The sequence below is a fragment of the Carcharodon carcharias genome, chromosome 3 (genome assembly GCF_017639515.1).
Source record: "Carcharodon carcharias isolate sCarCar2 chromosome 3, sCarCar2.pri, whole genome shotgun sequence".
NCBI lineage: Eukaryota > Metazoa > Chordata > Chondrichthyes > Lamniformes > Lamnidae > Carcharodon > Carcharodon carcharias.
The window spans coordinates 2,217,372-2,244,461 of NC_054469.1; the positions used below are offsets into that span (position 1 = coordinate 2,217,372).

General features: G+C 46.0%; 1 protein-coding gene across 14 annotated transcripts in view; it reads left to right on the forward strand.

Annotated features, from left to right (window-relative positions):
- Nucleotides 1–27,090, forward strand: part of scrib (scribble planar cell polarity protein) — a 482,984-nt gene that overhangs the window by 78,735 nt on the left and 377,159 nt on the right. For all 14 annotated transcript variants that reach the window (XM_041183767.1, XM_041183772.1, XM_041183773.1 and 11 more), the window contains exons 7-10: nt 8,846–8,920; nt 10,362–10,506; nt 11,899–12,017; nt 16,536–16,735. In XM_041183767.1, the coding sequence (XP_041039701.1) occupies nt 8,846–8,920; nt 10,362–10,506; nt 11,899–12,017; nt 16,536–16,735 (539 nt within the window). The remainder of the gene's footprint in view (nt 1–8,845; nt 8,921–10,361; nt 10,507–11,898; nt 12,018–16,535; nt 16,736–27,090) is intronic.

Here is a 27,090-nt window from a genome sequence, read left to right on the forward strand (position 1 = left end):
ACCATTTAAATAATATTTTGCCATTCTGTTTTCTCTACTGAAGTGGATAACTTCACATTTATCCATGTTATATTGCCTCTGCAGTGTATTTGTCCACTCACTCAACCTGTCTAAATCACCTTGAAGCTACAGAAAGATATAGATAGGTTAAGCGAGTGGGCAAAGATCTGGCAAATGGAGCATAATGTGGGAAAACGTGAAATTGTCTATTTTGGCAGGAAGAATAAAAGAGAGGCTTATTATCTAAATGGTAAGAGATTGTAGAGCTCTGAGATTCAGAGGGATCTGGGTGTCTTAGCGCATGAATCGCAAAAGGTTAGTATGCAGGTACAGTAGGTAATTAGGAAAGCTAATAGAATGTTATCATTTATTGCGAGGGGAATTGAATATAAATGTATGGAGGTTATTCTTCAGTTATACAGGACACTAGTGAGACCACATCTGGAGTATTGTGCATCGTATTGGTCACCTTATTTAAGGAAGAATATAAATGCATTGGAAGCAGTTAAGAGTTGTTTTACCAGACTAATACCTGGAATGGGCAGGTTGTCTTATGAGAAAAGGTTGGACAGGTCAGGCTTGTATCTGCTGGAGTTTAGAAGAGTAAGAGGCCCTTCTCATTACATAATACTAGATCTAAAATAGCCTGTTTTCTAGTCAGTTCTTCAACATACTGCTCTAGAAAACCATCCATAACACACTCCAGAAACTTGTCCTCCACAGCTTTAGTGCTCATTAGGTTTGGTCTATATGCAGATTGAAATCACTCGTGATTACTGTATTACCTATGCTACATCCTTCTCCAGTCTCTTGATTAATACCATGGCCGACATGGCCACAACTGTTTGGGCCTATAAACAACTCCAGCCAATGTTTGTTGTCCTTGCTGTTTCTTAGCTCCACCCAACAGATTCCACGTTTGTTCTTCCGATCTGAGATCCTCCCTTACTAATGTACTGATCCCATCCCTTATTATCACCGCAACATCATCTCCTTTTCCTTTCTATCTGTCCTTCCTAAATGTCGAATATCCTTGAATATTGGGTTCCCAGTCTTGGTCACTCTGTAGTCACGTTTCCATTATGGTACCAGTATCAGTGGGACTGGGGTCTGAAATGCATTTGTTTCAATGCGAGAAGTATAACAGGCAAGGCAGATGAGCTTAGAGCTTGGATTAGTACTTGGGACTATGATGTTATTGATATTACAGAGATTTGGTTGAAGGATGGACAGGATTGGCAGATAAACGTTCCAGGATTTAGACGTTTCAGGCAGGATCGAGAGGGATGTAGAAGAGGTGGGGGGAGTTGCACTGCTGGTTAAGGGGAATATCACAGCTGTACAACAGGAGGACACCTCGGTGGGCTCATGCAGTGAGGCAATATGGGTAGAGCTCCGGAATAGGAAGGGTGCAGTCACAATGTTGGGGGTTTACTATAGGCCTCCCAATTGCTGGTGGGAAATTGAGGAATGGTTATGTAGGCAGATTTTGGAAAGATGTAAAAGCAATAGGGTTGTTGTGGTGGGTGATTTTAACTTTCCCTATATTGACTGGGAATCACTTAGTGCTAGGGTTTTGGATGGTGCAGAATTTGTAAGGTGTATCCAGGAGGGCTTCCTGAGACAATATGTAGATAGTCCAACTAGGGAAGGGTCAATACCGGACCTGGTATTAGGGAATGACCCCGGCCAGGTGGTCGAAGTTTCAGTAGGAGAGCATTTTGGGAAAAGTGACCATAATTCAGTAAGTTTCAAGGTAGTGGTGGATAAGGATAACAGGAGTCCTCAGGTTAAGGTGCTTAACTGGGGGAAGGCTAATTATAACAATATTAGGCAGGAACTGAGGAATCTAGGCTGGAGGCGGATGTTTGAGGGCAATTCAACAACTGACATGTGGGGGGGGGGCTTTCAAATGTCAGTTGATAAGAATTCAGGACTGGCATGTTCCTGCTAGGATGAAGGATAAGCATGGCAAGTTTCAGAAACCTTGGATAACGAAGGATATTGTGAGATTAGTCAAAAAGAAAAGGGAAGCATTCGTAAGGGCTAGAAGGCTAGGAACAGATGAAACCCATGGAGAATATAAAGAAAGTAGGAAGAAACTTAAGGAGTCAGGAGGGCTAAAAGGAGTAATGAAAAGTTACTGGCAACTAGGATTAAGGAAAATCCCAAGGCCTTTTATACATATGTAAAAAGCAAGAGGGTAGCCAGGGAAAGGGTAGGCCCACTCAGGGACAGAGGTGGGAATGTGTGTGTGGAGCCAGAAGAAATGGGAGAGATACTGAGTGAATACTTCTCATCAGTATTTACCAAAGAGAAGGACTTAGCGGTCAATTTGTCTAGGGAAGAATGTGTAGATAGCCTGGATCATGTTGAGATCAAAAAAGAGGTGCTAGGCGTCTTGAAGAATATTAAGGTGGATAAGTCCCCAGGGCCAGATGGGATCTACCCCAGAGTACTGAGGGAGGCAAGGGAGGAGATTGCTGGGGCCTTGACAGAAATCTTTGTATCCTCACTGGCTACAGGTGAGGTCCCAGAGGACTGGAGAATGGCCAATGTTGTTCCATTGTTTAAGAAGGGTAGCAGGGATAATCCAGGAAATTACAGGTCGGTGAGCCTTACATCAGTGGTAGGGAAATTATTGGAGAAGATTCTTCGTGACATGATTTACTACCATTTGGAAGCAAATGGGCATATTAGTGAGAGGCAGCATGGTTTTGTGAAGGGGAGGTCGTGTCTCACTAACTTGATCGAGTTTTTCGAGGAAGTGACAAAGATGATCAACGATGGAAGGGCGGGGGATGTTATATACATGGGTTTCAGTAAGGCCTTTGACAAGGTCCCTCATGGCAGACTGGTACAGAGGGTAAAGTCATACGGGATCAGAGGTGAGCTGGCAAGATGGATACAGAATTGGCTTGGTCATAGAAGACAGAGGGTAGCAGTGGAAGGGTGCTTTTCAGAATGGAGAGCTGTGACTAGTTAGTAGTATACATAACTGATTTGGAGGAAAATGTAACTGGGCTAATTAAGTTTGCAGACGACACTAAGGTTGGAGGAGTTAGTGAAGGGGATTGTCAAAGGATACAAGGGGATATAGATCGGTTGGAGACTTGGGCGGAAAAATGGCAGATGGAATTTAATCCGGACAAATGCGAGGTAATGCATTTTGGGAGGTCTAATACAGGCAGGAATTATACAGTAAATGGCAGAACCCTTAAGTTCATCAACGGGCAGAGGGATCTGGGTGTACAGGTCCACAGGTCACTGAAAGTGGCAACACAGGTGGATAAGATAGTCAGGAAGGCATATGGCATGCTTGCCTTCATTGGCAGGGGTATTGAGTATAAAAGCTGGGAAGTCATGCTGCAGCTGTATAGAACCTTGGTTAGGCCACACTTGGAATATTGCCTGCAATTCTGGTCACCACATTACCAGAAGGATATGGAGGCGTTGGAGAGGGTGCAGAGGACCAGGATGTTGCCTGGTTTGGAGGTTATTAGATATGAGGGGAGGTTGGAGAAACTGATTGTTCTCACTAGAAATCTGATGCCCTCCTTGCCACACCAGTTCTCCAACCACGTCTTCAAATACTCAATGCTCCTATTCCACGTGACATTGGGAGTAATTCTGAAATTACTTCCTTGAGGTTCTGCTTTTTAATTTTCTTTCTAACTCCCTAAGCTCTGCTTTCAGGACCTCATTCTTCTTCCTACCTTTGTCGTTTGTACCAATGTGGACCACGACCTTTGACTTTTCACCCTCCCCCAGAAGGATATCCTGTAGTTGCTTGTGACATCCTTGACCCTGGCACCAGGCAGGCAATACACCATCCTGGAGCCGCATTTACTGCTGCCGAAATGCCTGTTTGATTCCCTGGCTGTCGAATCACTTATCACCATTGCTCTTCCACTCTTCATCCTGTCTTCATGGAGGAAGACACAAATAACTTCCCAGAAATACTAGGGAATCGCGGGTCTAGCGAGAAAGAGGAATTGAAGGAAATTAGTATTACTGAAGAAACAGTGCTGGAGAAATTAATGGGACTGAAAGCCGATAAATCTCCAGGGCCTGACGATCTGTAGCCCAGGGCACTAGAGGAAGTGGCCGTGGAAATAGTGGATGTGTTGGTTTGTCATCTTGCAAAATTCTGTAGTTTCTGGAACAGTCCTGGCAGATTGGAGGGTGGCAAATGTAACCCCACTATTTAAAAAAGGAGAGAGGGTAAAAAAACAGCGAATTTCAGACCGGTTGACCTAACATCAGTAGTAGGGAAAATGCTAGAATCTATTATAAAGGATGTGACAACAGGACACCTTGTCTAATCCTATTGATATTTTCTAAGTCAGCATGGATTTATGAAAATGAAAGCATGTTTGACAAACGTACTGGAGTTTTTTTGAGGACGTAACTAGCAGAGTAGATAAGGGAGAACCAGTGGATGTGGTGTGTTTGGATTTTCAGAAAGCTTTTGATAAAGTTCCATATGAGATTAGGGTGTAAAATTAAACACATGTGACTGGGGGTAATATATTGACATGGATTGAGAATTGGTTAGCAGACAGGAAACAGAGAGTAGGAATAAATGGGTCTTTTTCGGAATGGCAGGTGGTGACTAGTGAGGTACCGCAGGGATCAGTGCTTGGGCCCCAGCTATTCACAATATATATCAATGATTTGGATGAGGGAACCAAATGTAACCTTTCCAAGTTTGCTGGCGACACGAAACTTGGTAAGAATGTAAGTGGTGAGGTGGGTGGTAAGAGGTTTCAGGGTGATTTAGACAAGTTGAGTGAGGGGGCAAATATTTGGCAGATGCAGTATAACCTGGGTAAGTGTGAAATTATCCACTTTGGTAGAAAAATAGAATGGCAGAGTATTATTTAAATGGTGCTAGATTGGGAAATGTTGATGTACAAAGGGACCTGGGTGTCCTTGTACATCAATCACTGAAAGCAAACATGCAGGTGCAGCAAGCAGTTAAGAAGGCAAATGGTATGTTGGCCTTCATTGCGAGAGGACTTGAGTACAGGAGCAAGGATGTCTTACTGCAGCTGTACAGGGCCTTGGTGAGACCACACTTGGGAGTATTATGTGAAGTTTTACCGAAGAAAGGATATACTTGCCAGAGAGGGAGCGCAGTGAATGTTCACCAGACTGAATCCTGGGATGGCAGGATTGTCGTATGAGGAGAGATTAGGCCGACTTGACCTGTATTCACTGGAGTTTAGAAGAATGAGAGGGGATCTCATTGAAACATACAAAATTCTGACCAGGATGGACAGACTGGATGCAGGGATGATGTTTCCTCTGGCTGGGGGGGGGGGTTGTCTAGAACAAGGGGTCACAATCTCAAGATATGAGGTAGGCCATTTAGGGCTGAGATGAGGAGAAACTTCTTCACTCAGAGGGTGGTGAACCTGTTGAATTCTCTACTACAGAGGCTGTGGGGGCCAAGACACTCAATATTTTAAGAAGGAAATAGATAGATCTCTAGACTCTAAAGGCGTCACAGGGTATGGGGAGAGAGCGGGAGTATGACGTTGAGATAGAGGAACGGTAATGATCATATTGAATAGCGGAGGAGGCTCGAAGGGCCGAATGACCTGCTCCTATTTTCTCTGTTACTATGTCCTCCTCTCCTGTGCAGCTGAGCCACCCACGGTGTCACGGACTTGGCTCTGGCTGCGCTCCTCTGATGATCTATCATCCTCACAGGCATCCAGAATGGAAAACCGATTAGCAACCAAGGTAGACCCTGGGACTCCTGCACTACATGCTTGGTTCTCTTCGACTGCCTGGTGGTCACCCATCCCCCTTCTGCCTGTACGTTCCTAACCTGCGGTGTGACCACCTCCCTAAACGTGCAATCCATGTAGTTATCAACCCCGCGGTTGCACCACAGTGACTCCTGCCGCCGCTCAAATTCCGAAACCCAGAACTCAAGCTTCTGCAGCCGGTGACACTTCCTGCAGATGTGATCGTCTAGGACCCGGTGTGTCCGTGACTTCCCACGTACCGCAGGATGCACATTCCACTCAGCCAAGCTGATCTGCTATACGTAACTTTAAAAACTACTTATTACAATTAGAATAAGTAGAATGACTTACCAGTTAATCACCAATCAGCTTCCTCCTCCGTACAGAAGTAACAGCCAATTACTGGAGGCTGAAAAAACAAGGTAGATAAAGCAAGGGGCACCTCCTTCACTCAACGCCCTCACTCACCAAGCTCCTAATTTGAATTCTATGGCATGTTTTCCCAATCCCTCGGTTCCTTTTTGTGATCCAATTTTACAAAGAATCCACAGCATACTCAGTTTAGGAATAGCTCAGAAGGTTAGTTTATTTCCCACATTCTAAAGCTGCAAAAGGAGTGTTCACCACATCCCACTCTGCACACACACACAGTTGTGTGGGGGTTAGAGAAAGAGTTTTACAGTAGAAGGACCTCACAAATGAATATTGGTTCATGTTAAGTTTGAGTCCAGAGGGCACTTTCTTTGTGGTGGGGTTCTGATCTGATTAATTTCTGGCTGGTTAAAATATACAAAATTCTTGAAATGAATGGTGCTGCTTCACGATGGACTTTCTGTGTTTAAACCACTTGGCAGCTATTGATCAAAAAGTTTTAAAATCAAACAGGCTTTCTGGAGTTGAGACTGCTTACCTAGTCCAGTTGCTGGAGCTCTGTCCCATTGATGTTAAAACAGCAATCTGACTGTGAGGCTGAAAGGTGTAATGTTAAAACTGTCCAAATGGCCAGAGGATTGGGCTGTGTCACATGGCCAATGAATGGTTAATTGAAGCTTAGCAATTAGTTTCTGTAATAAAAACAAAAAATGCTGGAAAAACTCAGATCTGGCATCACCTGTAGAGGGAGAAACTGAGTTAACGTTTCAAGTTCCTATGACTCTGCTAGTTAGTTTCTGTGCTCCTGGCCAGGATCCTATTGTTGCTCAGAGATAAAAACAAAAAAACTGCGGATGCTGGAAATCCAAAACAAAAACAAAAACAGAATTACCTGGAAAAACTCAGCAGGTCTGGCAGCATCGGCGGAGAAGAAAAGAGTTGGCGTTTCGAGTCCTCATGACCCTTCGACAGAACTTGAGTTCGAGTCCAAGAAAGAGTTGAAATATAAGCTGGTTTAAGATGTGTGTGTGGGGGGCGGAGAGCGAGAGAGAGAGAGTTGCTCCTCAGGAGAGACATGAATCGGCTATTAGTATATCTTCCAGTACAACGAATTTTGATCTTTCTACTTTGTGAAGTTCAGGATGGAGGAGCCAGTTTGTCTGCATTTCCACTGCTTCTGTTAATTGTACGGGTTTGCACAATGAAGTGAGAAATTCCAGAAGCTGAAAAAATAATTATTTTATTCTTGAAACTGTTGGGGACAGCTCCCAGCCAGATGGACAACCCTGTGATTAGGTGACTTGCAGGAGCCATCTTAACTTTCTTTGTTCAGCATAAATAGTCCAGTTTTAAAAATAAAGCAATAAGGATGGAGTTTTGAATATACAGCACTGGGTTTCTTTCTGTGTCGCAGGAACCCAACACTTTTAAAATATGAACTTTACTCAGTGTGTAATCTTTTGGAACTGACTTTTCTTTTAAGATGTATAATATGTGCTGCAAAAGATGGCCACCGAAGGTCATCTGACCTAGTCTGTGAACTCAAAACGTGCCACCCTGTCTCTCAAGGACAAAAGGGATACATCCCAGACTGAGGTATCAACCACCCATATCCTTAGACCATTCAAAAAACATTTTGAATTGAAAGGATCTTTCTGAAACAAAGATGGTGATTGACACAACCCGCTTCAGGATCAATACCTTCAAACAATAAAACAGGGTGTGGCGAATCAGCTCGAGACCAACACCATATTTGGAAAAGGGAACTGTGAGAAGCCACATGGTAAGGTAACCATCTTCGTTACCCTTTTAATCTTCAAGTGCTGTCTGCAGAAAGACATAGCAGCAGAAAGGGCAGTAACACCTATGCCTTGAGAACTGGAGATTGTAATATCGCAAGTTCTCCAAGCCTGTTCCTTTTCAGGTCCACGAGCAAACTGACCTCCTGGTGACAAGACTACAAGCAACTAACTCTGTGGCCTGAAGAAAGTCCATCCCTTTTGGGAGAATCCTGAAAATCCACTTTGGCATGTGACTCTGGCTGTTGAACTTTCCTAAACTGCACTTCAGGAGTGAAGAGAGTGAAGACTTCTTTTCCATCAGGCCTGCAATGCATGTTTTCCGGAACAGGACAGTCTCGTGAATTATGAACTATTCCTATCGTTTATAACCTGTAAAAGTGCACTATTCTTTTCAACTGTACTTTCCTTTAGTGTTTCTGTGACTGGGTGCTGTAGATTTCTGGGTGAGCGTGTGAATGAACAATTCTCCTTATTTAAACCAACGAAAAGCCTGCTGCTGGTTATTTAACTTGTTCACACACTCAAAGTTAAAAAAACACAAACCCCCCATTCACAAGCTTACCGATTACAGACAGTAGGGAAGGGACAGGGATTTTATTTGTTCTCTCTTACCCTGACTGTAACAATACAGTGAGTAATGGCATAGCTCTGAGCATGGTGAGTGCCCTGGTGCTTCTCTGCACGCAGCGAGGACCCCGGTGTGGCTCTTTGTAGAGTTGGCATAGTGGGATTGGACTGTACAGTTAATGTCACGGCTCAGGTCTATGTTTAGTTTGTCTGTGGTTTGACAAGATCTGGAGCGCTGGAGTTTTTGCTGATTTTAAAGAACTCAATGCTAATTCTGTTGTGATTAAATGTAGAACGGACGCCTGGGTGTGTGACAGTGACTTACTTGAGTTCTTTGTTTTGCAGCCGGACACTTTAGGAGCTCTGCCAAATCTGCGGGAACTCTGGTTGGATAGGAACCAGCTCACTGCACTGCCACCGGTAAGAACACCTCAACTACAGTTGCAAAATGTTCGCAGCCTCAAGTGTCCAAAGAAAATCCAGTGAAAAGGTTGGAGGTTACATTGATGACGTTATCAATTTAACCGGGCTATGGGAAGAGAGCGGGGCAGGATTATTACTTCAGGATTTATTTAGTGCAAATTCCCGAAGCCAATCGATAGCCTCCTCATTTGCTGAGTTTAAGGTGATTGTTCCTCACTTAGTCTGTAGAGAGAACACTCCTCGGTAATGTGCAATATCGTTTGTGTCTTTCTACAAGTGCATAAGGAGTTTGCACTGAGGGCCCAGTGGTGGAGGTTGCCTGCATAGGGGCCCTGGCCCATCCTGGACCTGGTTAGTAAGGACTACTCCTGCCGTGGTTGTTCAACACCTGCAATTAGACAGGTGGGATTTGTCATAAGGAACTAGTTAGTAACTCCGTGTTTCCCATTTCTTGATCCAAAGGATGTCTGCTGGTAGATCTTGTTCAGGAAGGGTGCGTATGGGTTGCTGAGATAGAAGGCAGGCAGTGGGTGGGTTGAACAGGTCCTCATGGAGCGGTAAGTGAGGTACAGGTATGGATGGTTTCATCCAGCTTGTGGGTTTTTCAGTCGGATGTGACGTTTACGAGGACAGGAAACCAGGCGAGGGGTGTTGAGCAAGGAGTTCCAGTAATGATGCACATTGTTCCATTCAACTGAGTGTTAAAAAGATGTGCGTGATGACCTCAGCCAGATGGGTGTTTGTGTTGAATTTGTATAAGACAATGATTTTTGCTCTGTCACATCTTTGGGAGTGAGTTTGAGCTGATGATTCTTGTGTAGAACGGAGTCAGCCAGGCACGAGCACAGGAGCCAGGTTGTTTCAGGAACTCTTGTGCAGTGTTGTCTATCCCAGTGCTTTGCCACGTTTCAGGCTCCTCAATGCTTTCTCTAGCTGGGTAATCATGAAGGGATCGGGACTGCCCTGTTCTTTGTGGTGCTTTCAGTTTGTTATTGGTGATGTATTTTATTTCCTTAATGGTGTCCTTTCTATACGGAGCAGGTGATTAGCAGCTTGATTCAAGGTGACTGATGGGTGATTTCATGTCGGTGATTTTTGGGCTACTTGAAGGTGGCGAATCAGGATGAGTGAGATTGAGCCCTGCAGTCATTTCCTCCTGTCTGGCATGATGTACAGCATTGAGAGATTGGATGAGCTTGTCAGCTATTTCGGAGACATCAGATGATTCATGTTCCTTTAGGAATACTGCCCTATCTGCATCAGGGCATGGGATGTAGATAGCCATGAGGGATAGCTGTGCAAACAGCTTTGTGAATGGCACCACAGAAGCAATTACATGATTCTTCCACAGCTATGTGTAGGTCTAGCTGGAATGCAGCGGCACAGTGTGATTAGTCTTGATTGTGGGATGAGAGTCCTGCTCTGTTCCTTATTCCAGGAATTGGGAAACCTGAGACGCCTGGTCTGCCTGGACGTTTCGGAAAATAAACTGGAGAGGCTCCCCAATGAAATTAGTGGACTGGTAGCACTGACTGACCTGCTGCTCTCCCAGAACCCACTGGAGTCTATACCAGATGGCATTGGTGAGTACAGTGTGTAGCTTAACGCGCAGAGTCCCCTGGTCCAGGGCGAGGCGCTGCAGAGACCCCTGGTCCAGGGCGAGGCGCTGCAGAGACCCCTGGTCCAGGGCGAGGCGCTGCAGAGACCCCTGGTCCAGGGCGAGGCGCTGCAGAGACCCCTGGTCCAGGGCGAGGCGCTGCAGAGACCCCTGGTCCAGGGCGAGGCGCTGCAGAGACCCCTGGTCCAGGGCGAGGCGCTGCAGAGACCCCTGGTCCAGGGCGAGGCGCTGCAGAGACCCCTGGTCCAGGGCGAGGCGCTGCAGAGACCCCTGGTCCGAGGTGACAAGGGGGGCATTATTCAGCACTGGTCCTGGGAAGCATTGAATGTGGTCTCATGGCAAAGGGGTCTTCTGGTTTGTTGGGAGTGGGCCCTGGGGACATGGTCAGTGGGGAGGGGTCCTGGAGTCCCGTGGGGAGGGGGACCCGGAGTCCCGTGGTCTGTGGGGAGGGGACCCGGAGTCCCGTGGTCTGTGGGGAGGGGGACCCGGAGTCCCGTGGTCTGTGGGGAGGGGGACCCGGAGTCCCGTGGTCTGTGGGGAGGGGGACCCGGAGTCCCGTGGTCTGTGGGGAGGGGGACCCGGAGTCCCGTGGTCTGTGGGGAGGGGGACCCGGAGTCCCGTGGTCTGTGGGGAGGGGGACCCGGAGTCCCGTGGTCTGTGGGGAGGGGGACCCGGAGTCCCGTGGTCTGTGGGGAGGGGGACCCGGAGTCCCGTGGTCTGTGGGGAGGGGGACCCGGAGTCCCGTGGTCTGTGGGGAGGGGGACCCGGAGTCCCGTGGTCTGTGGGGAGGGGGACCCGGAGTCCCGTGGTCTGTGGGGAGGGGGACCCGGAGTCCCGTGGTCTGTGGGGAGGGGGACCCGGAGTCCCGTGGTCTGTGGGGAGGGGGACCCGGAGTCCCGTGGTCTGTGGGGAGGGGGACCCGGAGTCCCGTGGTCTGTGGGGAGGGGGACCCGGAGTCCCGTGGTCTGTGGGGAGGGGGACCCGGAGTCCCGTGGTCTGTGGGGAGGGGGACCCGGAGTCCCGTGGTCTGTGGGGAGGGGGACCCGGAGTCCCGTGGTCTGTGGGGAGGGGGACCCGGAGTCCTGTGGTCTGTGGGGAGGGGACCCGGAGTCCTGTGGTCTGTGGGGAGGGGACCTGGAGTCCCGTGGTCTGTGGGGAGGGGGGCTGGTGGGGTCTCATGGCCTGTGGAGATGGGCATGGGGACCTGTGATCCATGGGGAGGGGAGGGCAAGATTTAATCAGGCTGCTGGCTGTCTCGTCTTGTTGGGTGGGTGTTGACTTCAGCAGTTGGACATTGAGCTGAGGTTTGGGATCTGGCCACTCCTAGAGTTTATAGACGATCTTGTTGTTGTTCCAGGCCAGTTGAAGCAGTTGTCCATTCTGAAGGTGGATCAGAACCGGTTAACACAGTTAACGGAGGCAGTAGGGGAGTGTACACATCTGACAGAGTTGATCCTCACTGAGAACCTGCTGATGGTAAGTGGTGTCTGCACAGAGCTACTTGTGTAATGGTCAATCCTGCCTGAACAATATTTTAAGCATCACCCTGTCTGAGTAACAGTTGCAGTGGGTGGCCCTGCACTTGAAGCTTGGATGGTTTGTTGCAGAGACCTTGGGCGTTAGCACTACTGCTTCAAGTCAGATGGTCATGGGCTAAAGTCTCGCTCCAGAGACTTGAGTTCAATATCCAGGCTGACTCTCTTATTGCAGTACTGAGGGAATGCTGCACTCTGAGAGTCAGTACTGAGGGAATGCTACACTGTCAGAGAGTCAGTACTGAGGGAGTGCTGCATTGTTGGAGGGTCGGTAGTGAGGGAGAGCTGAACTGTTGAAGATTCAATACTGAGGGAGTACTGTGCTGTCGGAGGGTCAGCACTGAGGGAGTACTGCAGTGTCGTAGGGTCAGTACAGAGAGGGCGCTGCAGTGTTGGAGGGTCAGTACCAAGGAAGTGCTGCACTGTCGGAGGGTTAGTACCGAGAGAGCGCTTCACTGTCAGAGGGTCAGATGCAAAGGTCAGTACGTATATACCAAGGTTGCTCTGTTCCTGCACCTCCTTTAGAGGCTCTCCCTTTATTTTATATGTCTCTCCATATCTTTCTTGCCAAAATGAATCACCCTCACACTTCTCCGTATTGAACTTAATCTGCCATTTGTCTGCCCAACCCATCAACATGCCTGTGTCCTTTTGAAGTTCAGAGTATCTCCATCACAGTTGACAACATTTCCAACCTTCGTATTATCTGCAAATTTTGAAATCATGCCCTGCCCACCACAGTCTAGGTCAGTAATTTATATCAGGAAGAGCAAGGGTCCCAACACTGACCCCTGCGGAACTCCACTACATACCTTCCTCCAATCTGAAGAACAAGCCTTTATCACTACTCTGTTTCTTATCCAAGTGCCAATTTCCCTTTTATTCCATGAGTTAGAATTTTGCTCAAGTCTGTTGTGTGGCACTGTATCAAATACCTTTTGAAAATCCATATACACCACATCAACAACGTTTGCCTTATCAACCTTCTCTGTACCTCCTCAAAGAACCCCAGCAAGTTAGTTAAACGTGATTTTCCCTAAATGAATCCATTCCTTAATTATCCTGCACTTGTCTAAGTGATTATCAATTTTATCCTGTACTATTGTTTCCAGAAGTTTCCCTACCATTGAAGTCAAACTGACTAGCATGTAGCTGTCAGCTTTATCCTTGCACCCTTTTTTGAACAATGAACATTCACAATTCTCCAGTCCTCTGGCACCTCCCCCGTGTCTAAGGAAGACTGGAAGATTATCACTAGTGCCCCTGCAATTTCCACTCTCACTTCCCTCAGTCCCCTTGGATGCATCTCTTCTGGTGCTGGTATCTTATCTATTTTAAGTAAAGATAGCCTTTCCAACACCACCTTCCTCTTGATTGTAAGTTGTTCTAGTGTACCAGTCACCACCTCTCTCACCTCAGCCTGGGTAGCAAGTTCTTCCTTTGTTAAGACAGATGCAAAGTACTTGCTCAACACTGCCACTATTCTCCAGCCTCCACATGCAAACCCCCTTTTTTGTTCCTTATCAGCCCTATTCTTTCTTTTACCACCTTTTTATTATTTCTCTGCTTATCGAAGACCTTAGAATTCCCTTTACTGTTCGCTGCCAGCCTCTTTTCTTGATCTCTCCTTGCTATTCTTATTAGTTTCTTCACTTGCCCTCTGGCCCTTCTATACTCAGCCTTATTCTCCATTGTATTTTCTACCTGATGTCTGTTGTATGAACACATCTTCCTTTTCATCTTTACTTCTATCTCTCTCTCATCACCCAGAGCGCTCTGAATTTATTTGTCCTATCTTTCCTCTCAAAGGGAATATACCTTGGCATTGGCTGCAATACTTTTTCTTTGAAGGTGGTCCATTGTTCAGCCACTGTCATTTCTGCCAACATTTGATTCCAACTCACTCGACTCAGATGCAATCTTCTCCCATTGAGGTTGGCTTTCCCCCAATTAATTATCCCTGCTCTGGATAGTTCCCTGTCCTTCTCCATGATTAACCTAAACCTCATGATACAATGGTCACTGTCCCCTAGAGGCTCTCCCAATGATATTTGATCGACTTGGGCCAACTCATTCCCCAGAACCAGGTCCAACAGTGCCTGTCCTCTCATTGGACTGGAAACATATCGCTGCAGAAAATGATCTTGAACACATTCCAGGAACCATCGCCCCTCTTGTCCCCTTGCACTATTCCTATCCCAGTCTATATTATGGAGAATTGAAGTCCCCCATTATGATTATTCTATAATTTTTGCACCTCTCTGTAATTTCTTTGCAAATGTGTTTCTCCACATCCCTTCCACTAATTGGTGGTCAATTTACTACACCAATCAATGTTATTGCACCTTTTTTATTCCTTACCTCTAACCAGAGAGATTCTGTCCTTGACCCCTCTGGAATATCCATTCCCTCCAGTACTGTAATGCCAGCTTTAATCAATACTGCCACTCCCCCCACCACACCACCACCCCCAACCTTTTCCCCCCTTCCTGTCTCTCCTAAACACCTTGTACCCAGGAATATTTAACACCCAGTCCTGCCCTTCTTTGAGCCCGGTCTCTCTCATAGCAATAATATCATAATTCCATTTGTCAGCCTGTGCCTGCAGTTCACCAATCATATTCACCACACTCCGTGTATGCTCATTTATGCACATTAGTCCTGATTTAGGCTCTTTCACTTTCCCCTTTATTTTGACCCCAACTAATGACTTACTGTTGTCTACTCTAATTCTATTAAACTCTCCAAGTAATCTATTTAATTGATGCAACTCTGATATATCCTCCTTATCAGTTAATACTTCTCTACTTCCCTCTGCCAGTTTTTCTCCTCTGCACTCAGGTTCCCATCCCCCTGCCAATCTAGTTTAAACCCTCCCCAACAGCACTAGTAAATCTCCCCACGAGGATATTAGTCCCAGTCCTGTTAAGGTGTAGATTATCCTTCACGTATGGGTCCCATCTGTCCCAGAACTGGCCCCAATGCCTCAGAAATCTAGACCCCTCCCTCCTACCCCATTTCTCCAGCCACATGTTGAACTGCTCAATTTTCTTATTCTTATGCTCACTAGCTCTTGGCACTGGGAATATCCTGAGATTACTGCTCTTGAGGCTCTGCTTTTTAATTTCCTTCCTAACTCCATGAAATCTGCTTTCAGAATCCCATCCCTTTTCCTACCTATGTCATTGGTCCAAATGTGCACTGCGACCTCTAGCTGCTCGCTCCCTCCCAAAAGAATTTCCTGCAGGGAGAGAGTGCTACACTGTCAGAGGGTCAGTACTGAGGGAGTGCTGCACTGTCAGGGGGTCAGTACTGAGGGAGTGCTGCACTGTCAGAGGGTCAGTATTGAGGGAGTGCTGCACTGTCAGAGAGTCAGTACTGAGGGAGTGCCGCACTGTCAGAGGGTCAGTACTGAGGGAGTGCTGCACTGTCAGAGGGTCAGTAGTGAGGGAGTGCCGCACTGTCAGAGGGTCAGTAGTGAGGGAGTGCCGCACTGTCAGAGGGTCAGTAGTGAGGGAGTGCCGCACTGTCAGAGGGTCAGTAGTGAGGGAGTGCCGCACTGTCAGAGGGTCAGTAGTGAGGGAGTGCCGCACTGTCAGAGGGTCAGTAGTGAGGGAGTGCCGCACTGTCAGAGGGTCAGTAGTGAGGGAGTGCCGCACTGTCAGAGGGTCAGTAGTGAGGGAGTGCCGCACTGTCAGAGGGTCAGTAGTGAGGGAGTGCCGCACTGTCAGAGGGTCAGTAGTGAGGGAGTGCCGCACTGTCAGAGGGTCAGTAGTGAGGGAGTGCCGCACTGTGGGAGGGTCAGTACTGAGGGAGTGCCGCACTGTGGGAGGGTCAGTACTGAGGGAGTGCCGCACTGTGGGAGGGTCAGTAGTGAGGGAGTGCCGCACTGTCAGAGGGTCAGTACTGAGGGAGTGCCGCACTGTGGGAGGGTCAGTACTGAGGGAGTGCCGCACTGTGGGAGGGTCAGTACTGAGGGAGTGCCGCACTGTGGGAGGGTCAGTAGTGAGGGAGTGCCGCACTGTGGGAGGGTCAGTAGTGAGGGAGTGCCGCACTGTGGGAGGGTCAGTAGTGAGGGAGTGCCGCACTGTGGGAGGGTCAGTAGTGAGGGAGTGCCGCACTGTGGGAGGGTCAGTAGTGAGGGAGTGCCGCACTGTGGGAGGGTCAGTACTGAGGGAGTGCTGCACTGTCAGAGGGTCAGCACCGCAAGGGCACTGTATTCAGGAGGGCCATTACTGAAGGAGTGCTGCGCTGACAGAGTTGCCTTCATTTGAATGAGAGGTGAATCCCAAGCCTTGCCTGAACTTTTGGCTGGATGCAAAATATTCCATAGCACGATTCAAAAAAAAATCAGGCGAACTCTACTTGGAATCTTGCTAATATTTATTTCATTTTACGACTCATAATAGTGTGAAAAGTGTTAGAGAAATAGAAATCCTCATTTCTGGGTTAATTTCAGGCACTCCCCAAATCTATTGGAAAACTGAAGAAACTAACAAACCTGAATGTGGATCGGAACCGACTCATGGCTTTTCCAGCTGAATTGGGAGGCTGTGTGAGTTTAAATGTGCTGAGTCTCCGTGACAACCGGCTAACATACCTCCCTCCTGAACTTGCAAAGGCATCTGAGATTCACGTACTGGATGTGGCTGGAAACAGGTAGGACTGTGGAGTTAGACAGTGATCTGTAAATAGGAGTGAGTGTGGAGTGAGACACTATCTGTAAATAGGAGTGAGTGTGGAGTGAGACATTGATCTGTAAGTAGGAGTGAGTGTGGAGTGAGACAGTGATCTGTAAATAGGAGTGAGTGTGGAGTGAGACAGTGATCTGTAAATAGGAGTGACTGTGGAGGGAGACACTGATCTGTAAATAGGAGAGAGTGTGGATTGAGACAGTGATCTGTAAATAGGAGTGAGTGTGGAGTGAGACAGTGATCTGTAAATAGGAGTGAGTGTGGAGTGAGACACTGATCTGTAAATAGGAGTGAGACACTGATCTGTAAATAGGAGTGAGACACTGATCTGTAAATAGGAGTGAGACACTGATCTGTAAATAGGAGTGAGACACTGATCTGTAAATAGGAGTGAGACACTGATCTGTAAATAGGAGTGAGACACTGATCTGTAAATAGGAGTGAGACACTGATCTGTAAATAGGAGTGAGACACTGATCTGTAAATAGGAGTGAGACACTGATCTGTAAATAGGAGTGAGACACTGATCTGTAAATAGGAGTGAGACACTGATCTGTAAATAGGAGTGAGACACTGATCTGTAAATAGGAGTGAGACACTGATCTGTAAATAGGAGTGAGACACTGATCTGTAAATAGGAGTGAGACACTGATCTGTAAATAGGAGTGAGACACTGATCTGTAAATAGGAGTGAGACACTGATCTGTAAATAGGAGTGAGACACTGATCTGTAAATAGGAGTGAGACACTGATCTGTAAATAGGAGTGAGACACTGATCTGTAAATAGGAGTGAGACACTGATCTGTAAATAGGAGTGAGACACTGATCTGTAAATAGGAGTGAGACACTGATCTGTAAATAGGAGTGAGACACTGATCTGTAAATAGGAGTGAGACACTGATCTGTAAATAGGAGTGAGACACTGATCTGTAAATAGGAGTGAGACACTGATCTGTAAATAGGAGTGAGACACTGATCTGTAAATAGGAGTGAGACACTGATCTGTAAATAGGAGTGAGACACTGATCTGTAAATAGGAGTGAGACACTGATCTGTAAATAGGAGTGAGACACTGATCTGTAAATAGGAGTGAGACACTGATCTGTAAATAGGAGTGAGACACTGATCTGTAAATAGGAGTGAGACACTGATCTGTAAATAGGAGTGAGACACTGATCTGTAAATAGGAGTGAGACACTGATCTGTAAATAGGAGTGAGACACTGATCTGTAAATAGGAGTGAGACACTGATCTGTAAATAGGAGTGAGACACTGATCTGTAAATAGGAGTGAGACACTGATCTGTAAATAGGAGTGAGACACTGATCTGTAAATAGGAGTGAGACACTGATCTGTAAATAGGAGTGAGACACTGATCTGTAAATAGGAGTGAGACACTGATCTGTAAATAGGAGTGAGACACTGATCTGTAAATAGGAGTGAGACACTGATCTGTAAATAGGAGTGAGACACTGATCTGTAAATAGGAGTGAGACACTGATCTGTAAATAGGAGTGAGACACTGATCTGTAAATAGGAGTGAGACACTGATCTGTAAATAGGAGTGAGACACTGATCTGTAAATAGGAGTGAGACACTGATCTGTAAATAGGAGTGAGACACTGATCTGTAAATAGGAGTGAGACACTGATCTGTAAATAGGAGTGAGACACTGATCTGTAAATAGGAGTGAGACACTGATCTGTAAATAGGAGTGAGACACTGATCTGTAAATAGGAGTGAGACACTGATCTGTAAATAGGAGTGAGACACTGATCTGTAAATAGGAGTGAGACACTGATCTGTAAATAGGAGTGAGACACTGATCTGTAAATAGGAGTGAGACACTGATCTGTAAATAGGAGTGAGACACTGATCTGTAAATAGGAGTGAGACACTGATCTGTAAATAGGAGTGAGACACTGATCTGTAAATAGGAGTGAGACACTGATCTGTAAATAGGAGTGAGACACTGATCTGTAAATAGAATGAGTGTGGAGCTAGACACTGATCCGTAAGTAGGAGTGAGTGTGGAGTGAGACTCTGATCCGTAAATAGGAGTGAGTGTGGAGTGAGACTCTGATCCGTAAATAGGAGTGAGTGTGGAGTGAGACTCTGATCCGTAAATAGGAGTGAGTGTGGAGTGAGACACTGATCCGTAAATAGGAGTGAGACACTGATCCGTAAATAGGAGTGAGACACTGATCCGTAAATAGGAGTGAGACACTGATCCGTAAATAGGAGTGAGACACTGATCCGTAAATAGGAGTGAGACACTGATCCGTAAATAAGAGTGAGACACTGATCCGTAAATAGGAGTGAGACACTGATCCGTAAATAGGAGTGAGACACTGATCCGTAAATAGGAGTGAGACACTGATCCGTAAATAGGAGTGAGACACTGATCCGTAAATAGGAGTGAGACACTGATCCGTAAATAGGAGTGAGACACTGATCCGTAAATAGGAGTGAGACACTGATCCGTAAATAGGAGTGAGACACTGATCCGTAAATAGGAGTGAGACACTGATCCGTAAATAGGAGTGAGACACTGATCCGTAAATAGGAGTGAGACACTGATCCGTAAATAGGAGTGAGACACTGATCCGTAAATAGGAGTGAGACACTGATCCGTAAATAGGAGTGAGACACTGATCCGTAAATAGGAGTGAGACACTGATCCGTAAATAGGAGTGAGACACTGATCTGTAAATAGGAGTGAGACACTGATCCGTAAATAGGAGTGAGACACTGATCCGTAAATAGGAGTGAGGGTGGAGTGAGACACTGATCCGTAAATAGGAGTGAGTGTGGAGTGAGACAGTGATCCGTAAATAGGAGTGAGTGTGGAGTGAGACAGTGATCCGTAAATAGGAGTGAGTGTGGAGTGAGACACTGATCCGTAAGTAGGAGTGAGTGTGGAGTGAGACACTGATCCGTAAGTAGGAGTGAGTGTGGAGTGAGAAACTGATCCGTAAGTAGGAGTGAGTGTGGAGTGAGACACTGATCTGTAAGTAGGAGTGAGTGTGGAGTGAGACAGTGATCTGTAAGTAGGAGTGAGTGTGGAGTGAGACACTGATCTGTAAGTAGGAGTGAGTGTGGAGTGAGACACTGATCTGTAAGTAGGAGTTAGTGTGGAGTGAGACACTGATCTGTATGTAGGAGTGAGTGTGGAGTGAGACACTGATCTGTAAGTAGGAGTGAGTGTGGAGTGAGACACTGATCTGTAAATAGGAGTGAGTGTGGAGTGAGACAGTGATCTGTAAGTAGGAGTGAGTGTGGAGTGAGACACTGACCTGTAAATAGGAGTGAGTGTGGAGTGAGACACTGATCTGTAAATAGGAGTGAGTGTGGAGTGAGACACTGATCTGTAAATAGGAGTGAGTGTGGAGCGAGACAGTGATCTGTAAATAGGAGTGAGACACTGATCTGTAAGTAGGAGTGAGTGTGGAGTGAGACAGTGATCTGTAAGTAGTAGTGAGTGTGGAGTGAGACTGATCTGTAAATAGGACTGAGTGTGGAGTGAGACAGTGATCTGTAAGTAGGAGTGAGTGTGGAGTGAGACAGTGATCTGTAAGTAGGAGAGCGTGTGGAGTGAGACACTGATCTGTAAATAGGAGTGAGTGTGGAGTGAGACAGTGATCTGTAAGTAGGAGTGAGTGTGGAGTGAGACAGTGATCTGTAAATAGGAGTGAGTGTGGAGTGAGACAGTGATCTGTAAATAGGAGTGAGTGTGGAGTGAGGCACTGATCTGTAAATAGGAGTGAGTGTGGAATGAGACAGTGATCTGTAAATAGTAGTGAGTGTGGAATGAAACAATGATCTGTAAATAGGAGTGAGTGTGGAGTGAGACTGATCTGTAAATAGGAGTGAGTGTGGAGTGAGACAGTGATCTGTAAATAGGAGTGAGTGTGGAGTGAGACAGTGATCTGTAAATAGGAGTGAGTGTGGAGTGAGACAGTGATCTGTAAATAGGAGTGAGTGTGGAGTGAGACTGATCTGTAAGTAGGAGAGCGTGTGGAGTGAGACACTGATCTGTAAATAGGAGTGAGTGTGGAGTGAGACAGTGATCTGTAAATAGGAGTGAGTGTGGAGTGAGACAGTGATCTGTAAATAGGAGTGAGTGTGGAGTTAGACACTGATCTGTAAATAGGAGTGAGTGTGGAGTGAGACAGTGATCTGTAAGTAGGAGTGAGTGTGGAGTGAGACACTGACCTGTAAATAGGAGTGAGTGTGGAGTGAGACACTGATCTGTAAATAGGAGTGAGTGTGGAGTGAGACAGTGATCTGTAAATAGGAGTGAGTGTGGAGTGAGACTGATCTGTAAATAGGAGTGAGTGTGGAGTGAGACAGTGATCTGTAAATTGGAGTGAGTGTGGAGTGAGACAGTGATCTGTAAATAGGAGTGAGTGTGGAGTGAGGCACTGATCTGTAAATAGGAGTGAGTGTGGAGTGAGACACTGATCTGTAAATAGGAGTGAGTGTGGAGTGAGACTGATCTGTAAGTAGGAGTGAGTGTGGAGTGAGACAGTGATCTGTAAATAGGAGTGAGTGTGGAGTGAGACTGATCTGTAAATAGGAGTGAGTGTGGAGTGAGACAGTGATCTGTAAATTGGAGTGAGTGTGGAGTGAGACAGTGATCTGTAAATAGGAGTGAGTGTGGAGTGAGGCACTGATCTGTAAATAGGAGTGAGTGTGGAGTGAGACAGTGATCTGTAAATAGGAGTGAGTGTGGAGTGAGACAGTGATCTGTAAATAGGAGTGAGTGTGGAGTGAGACACTGATCTGTAAATAGGAGTGAGTGTGGAGTGAGACAGTGATCTGTAAGTAGGAGTGAGTGTGGAGTGAGACAGTGATCTGTAAATAGGAGTGAGTGTGGAGTGAGACAGTGATCTGTAAATAGGAGTGAGTGTGGAGTGAGACAGTGATCTGTAAGTAGGAGTGAGTGTGGAGTGAGACAGTGATCTGTAAATAGGAGTGAGGGTGGAGTGAGACAATGATCTGTAAATAGGAGTGAGTGTAGAGTGAGACAATGATCTGTAAATTGGAGTGAGTGTGGAGTGAGACAGTGATCTGTAAATAGGAGTGAGTGTGGAGTGAGACAGTGATCTGTAAGTAGGAGTGAGTGTGGAGTGAGACAGTGATCTGTAAATAGGAGTGAGGGTGGAGTGAGACAATGATCTGTAAATAGGAGTGAGTGTAGAGTGAGACAATGATCTGTAAATAGGAGTGAGTGTGGAGTGAGACAGTGATCTGTAAATAGGAGTGAGTGTGGAGTGAGACAGTGATCTGTAAGTAGGAGTGAGTGTGGAGTGAGACAGTGATCTGTAAATAGGAGTGAGGGTGGAGTGAGACAGTGATCTGTAAGTAGGAGTGAGTGTGGAGTGAGACAGTGATCTGTAAATAGGAGTGAGGGTGGAGTGAGACAATGATCTGTAAATAGGAGTGAGTGTAGAGTGAGACAATGATCTGTAAATAGGAGTGAGTGTAGAGTGAGACAATGATCTGTAAATAGGAGTGAGTGTAGAGTGAGACAATGATCTGTAAATAGGAGTGAGTGTAGAGTGAGACAATGATCTGTAAATAGGAGTGAGTGTGGAGTGAGACTGATCTGTAAATTGGAGTGAGTGTGGAATGAGACAGTGATCTGTAAGTTTGGAGTGAGTGTGGAGTGAGGGAGTGAGACAGTGATCTGTAAATAGGTGAGTGTGGAGTGAGACACTGATCTGTAAGTAGGAGTGAGTGTGGAGTGAGACAGTGATCTGTAAGTAGGAGTGAGTGTGGAGTGAGACAGTGATCTGTAAGTAGGAGTGAGTGTGGAGTGAGACAGTGATCTGTAAATAGGAGTGAGTGTGGAGTGAGACAGTGATCTGTAAATAGGAGTGAGTGTGGAGTGAGACAGTGATCTGTAAATAGGAGTGAGTGTGGAGTGAGACAGTGATCTGTAAATAGGAGTGAGTGTGGAGTGAGACAGTGATCTGTAAATAGGAGTGAGTGTGGAGTGAGACAGTGATCTGTAAATAGGAGTGAGTGTGGAGTGAGACAGTGATCTGTAAATAGGAGTGAGTGTGGAGTGAGACAGTGATCTGTAAATAGGAGTGAGTGTGGAGTGAGACAGTGATCTGTAAATAGGAGTGAGTGTGGAGTGAGACAGTGATCTGTAAATAGGAGTGAGTGTGGAGTGAGACACTGATCTGTAAATAGGAGTGAGTGTGGAGTGAGACAGTGATCTGTAAATAGGAGTGAGTGTGGAGTGAGACAGTGATCTGTAAATAGGAGTGAGTGTGGAGTGAGACAGTGATCTGTAAATAGGAGTGAGTGTGGAGTGAGACAGTGATCTGTAAATAGGAGTGAGTGTGGAGTGAGACACTGATCTGTAAATAGGAGTGAGTGTGGAGTGAGACAGTGATCTGTAAATAGGAGTGAGTGTGGAGTGAGACAGTGATCTGTAAATAGGAGTGAGTGTGGAGTGAGACAGTGATCTGTAAATAGGAGTGAGTGTGGAGTGAGACAGTGATCTGTAAGTAGGAGTGAGTGTGGAGTGAGACAGTGATCTGTAAATAGGAGTGAGTGTGGAGTGAGACAGTGATCTGTAAATAGGAGTGAGTGTGGAGTGAGACAGTGATCTGTAAATAGGAGTGAGTGTGGAGTGAGACAGTGATCTGTAAATAGGAGTGAGTGTGGAGTGAGACAGTGATCTGTAAATAGGAGTGAGTGTGGAGTGAGACAGTGATCTGTAAATAGGAGTGAGTGTGGAGTGAGACAGTGATCTGTAAATAGGAGTGAGTGTGGAGTGAGACAGTGATCTGTAAATAGGAGTGAGTGTGGAGTGAGACAGTGATCTGTAAATAGGAGTGAGTGTGGAGTGAGACAGTGATCTGTAAGTAGGAGTGAGTGTGGAGTGAGACAGTGATCTGTAAATAGGAGTGAGTGTGGAGTGAGACAGTGATCTGTAAATAGGAGTGAGTGTGGAGTGAGACAGTGATCTGTAAGTAGGAGTGAGTGTGGAGTGAGACAGTGATCTGTAAATAGGAGTGAGTGTGGAGTGAGACAGTGATCTGTAAATAGGAGTGAGTGTGGAGTGAGACAGTGATCTGTAAATAGGAGTGAGTGTGGAGTGAGACACTGATCTGTAAATAGGAGTGAGTGTGGAGTGAGACAGTGATCTGTAAATAGGAGTGAGTGTGGAGTGAGACAGTGATCTGTAAATAGGAGTGAGTGTGGAGTGAGACAGTGATCTGTAAATAGGAGTGAGTGTGGAGTGAGACTGATCTGTAAATAGGAGTTAGTGTGGAGTGAGACACTGATCTGTAAATAGGAGTGAGTGTGGAATGAGACAGTGATCTGTAAATAGGAGTGAGTGTGGAGTGAGACAATGATCTGTAAATTGGAGTGAGTGTGGAGTGAGACAGTGATCTGTAAATAGGAGTGAGTGTGGAGTGAGACAGTGATCTGTAAATAGGAGTGAGTGTGGAGTGAGACAGTGATCTGTAAATAGCAGTGAGTGTGGAGTGAGGCACTGATCTGTAAATAGGAGTGAGTGTGGAGTGAGACAGTGATCTGTAAATAGGAGTGAGTGTGGAGTGAGACAGTGATCTGTAAATAGGAGTGAGTGTGGAGTGAGACACTGATCTGTAAATAGGAGTGAGGGTGGAGTGAGACAATGATCTGTAAATAGGAGTGAGTGTGGAGTGAGACAATGATCTGTAAGTTTGGAGTGAGTGTGGAGTGAGGGAGTGAGACAGTGATCTGTAAATAGGTGAGTGTGGAGTGAGACACTGATCTGTAAGTAGGAGTGAGTGTGGAGTGAGACTGATCTGTAAGTTGGAGTGATTGTGGATTGAGACAGTGATCTGTAAATAGGTCTGAGTGTGGAGTGAGACAGTGATCTGTAAATAGGAGTGAGTGTGGAGTGAGACAGTGATTTGTATATAGGAGTGAGTGTGGAGTGAGACAGTGATCTGTAAATAGGAGTGAGTGTGGAGTAAGACAGTGATTTGTATATAGGAGTGATTGTGGCGTTAGACACTGATCTGTAAATAGGAGTGAGTGTGGAGTAAGACAGTGATTTGTATATAGGAGTGATTGTGGCGTTAGACACTGATCTGTAAATAGGAGTGAGTGTGGAGTGAGACTGATCTGTAAGTAGGAGTGAGTGTGGAGTGAGACAGTGATCTGTAAATTGGAGTGAGTGTGGAGTGAGACAGTGATCTGTAAATAGGAGTGAGTGTGGAGTGAGACACTGATCTGTAAGTAGGAGTGAGTGTGGAGTGAGACACTGATCTGTAAATAGGAGTGAGTGTGGAGTGAGACACTGATCTGTAAATAGGAGTGAGTGTGGAGTGAGACAGTGATCTGTAAATAGGAGTGAGTGTGGAGTGAGACTGATCTGTAAATAGGAGTTAGTGTGGAGTGAGACACTGATCTGTAAATAGGAGTGAGTGTGGAATGAGACAGTGATCTGTAAATAGGAGTGAGTGTGGAGTGAGACAATGATCTGTAAATTGGAGTGAGTGTGGAGTGAGACAGTGATCTGTAAATAGGAGTGAGTGTGGAGTGAGACAGTGATCTGTAAATAGGAGTGAGTGTGGAGTGAGACAGTGATCTGTAAATAGCAGTGAGTGTGGAGTGAGGCACTGATCTGTAAATAGGAGTGAGTGTGGAGTGAGACAGTGATCTGTAAATAGGAGTGAGTGTGGAGTGAGACAGTGATCTGTAAATAGGAGTGAGTGTGGAGTGAGACACTGATCTGTAAATAGGAGTGAGGGTGGAGTGAGACAATGATCTGTAAATAGGAGTGAGTGTGGAGTGAGACAATGATCTGTAAGTTTGGAGTGAGTGTGGAGTGAGGGAGTGAGACAGTGATCTGTAAATAGGTGAGTGTGGAGTGAGACACTGATCTGTAAGTAGGAGTGAGTGTGGAGTGAGACTGATCTGTAAGTTGGAGTGATTGTGGATTGAGACAGTGATCTGTAAATAGGTCTGAGTGTGGAGTGAGACAGTGATCTGTAAATAGGTCTGAGTGTGGAGTGAGACAGTGATTTGTATATAGGAGTGAGTGTGGAGTGAGACAGTGATCTGTAAATAGGAGTGAGTGTGGAGTAAGACAGTGATTTGTATATAGGAGTGATTGTGGCGTTAGACACTGATCTGTAAATAGGAGTGAGTGTTTAGTGAGACACTGATCTGTAAATAGGAGTGAGTGTGGAGTACGACACTGATCTGTAAATAGGAGTGAGTATAGAGTGAGATACTGATCTGTAAATAAGAGTGTGTGCGGAGTTCAATGCTGGTCTGTAAGTAGCTGGGTATGTGTGGAGGTAGACGCTGGCCGGTAAACTGAAGCGAGTGTGTACTTAGATGTTGGACTGCTTCTAGGAACGAGTGTGGAGCTAGACGCTGATCTGTAAATAGGAACTAGTGTAGAGCTAGACGTTGATCTGTAAATAAGAATGAGTATTGAGTTAGACGTTGGCCTGTAAATCGGAACGAGTGTGGAATTAGATGCTGGTCTGCTAATAGGAGTGAGTGTGGATTTAGATGCTGGCCTATAAATGGGAGTGAGTGTGTGTGGAGTTAGATGCTGGCCTGTAAACTGGATCGACTGCAGAGATCACAAAATCTATTGATCTACATGTCCCTGAGTGTAGAATTTGCAATCTGTGAAGATTGTATCAAGTAGCAATGCTGGTTAAATTGGTTCCTGCCTAGTAATAAGGGGTGGGATTCTCTGGGAGTGTTTTGATAGGTCCCAGAACTGTTCAAACGTCAGTGAACAACTCTTTTCAGTGAATCAGTTTCAGGAAGTGAGCCTGCAAGTGTCACCAACACAGGAACAGGAATAGGCTTCAATTTAAAGAAAGAGCTGCAGTTAGCGGACTGACTCTGTACTGTGGGCCGTTGTGGCAAAGGTACCCCTTTGGAACAGTGATATGCTGCTTGGCATGGCCATAGATCTGAAAGTGTGCTTGTAAACTCGTTTGAGTTACTCGGGAACCCCGGAAGGAGGAATCTCAGAAGATGAGATTGAAACCCTGCGAGATGAGGTGGGCCATTGTTAAAGCCATCCAAGTGGGAGCGACTTTTGGAGAGAATTAGCAAGGAAAGATCTTCAAAGGTGGAGGTTGGAAACCCTCATGAGAGAGACGAAATTTCAATGAGATTAGTTGACTCACAGTGAGACCAACGTCTGGATGATTTCTTGAGAATTTCATAGACTCTGTCTTGGCTGCATCTGTCATTGACTCTCTAGTGTGGTGTGTTAAACCACAGTTCGTCTGTTAAATCACATGTACCTCATAGTTACTCTGACTGAAGAG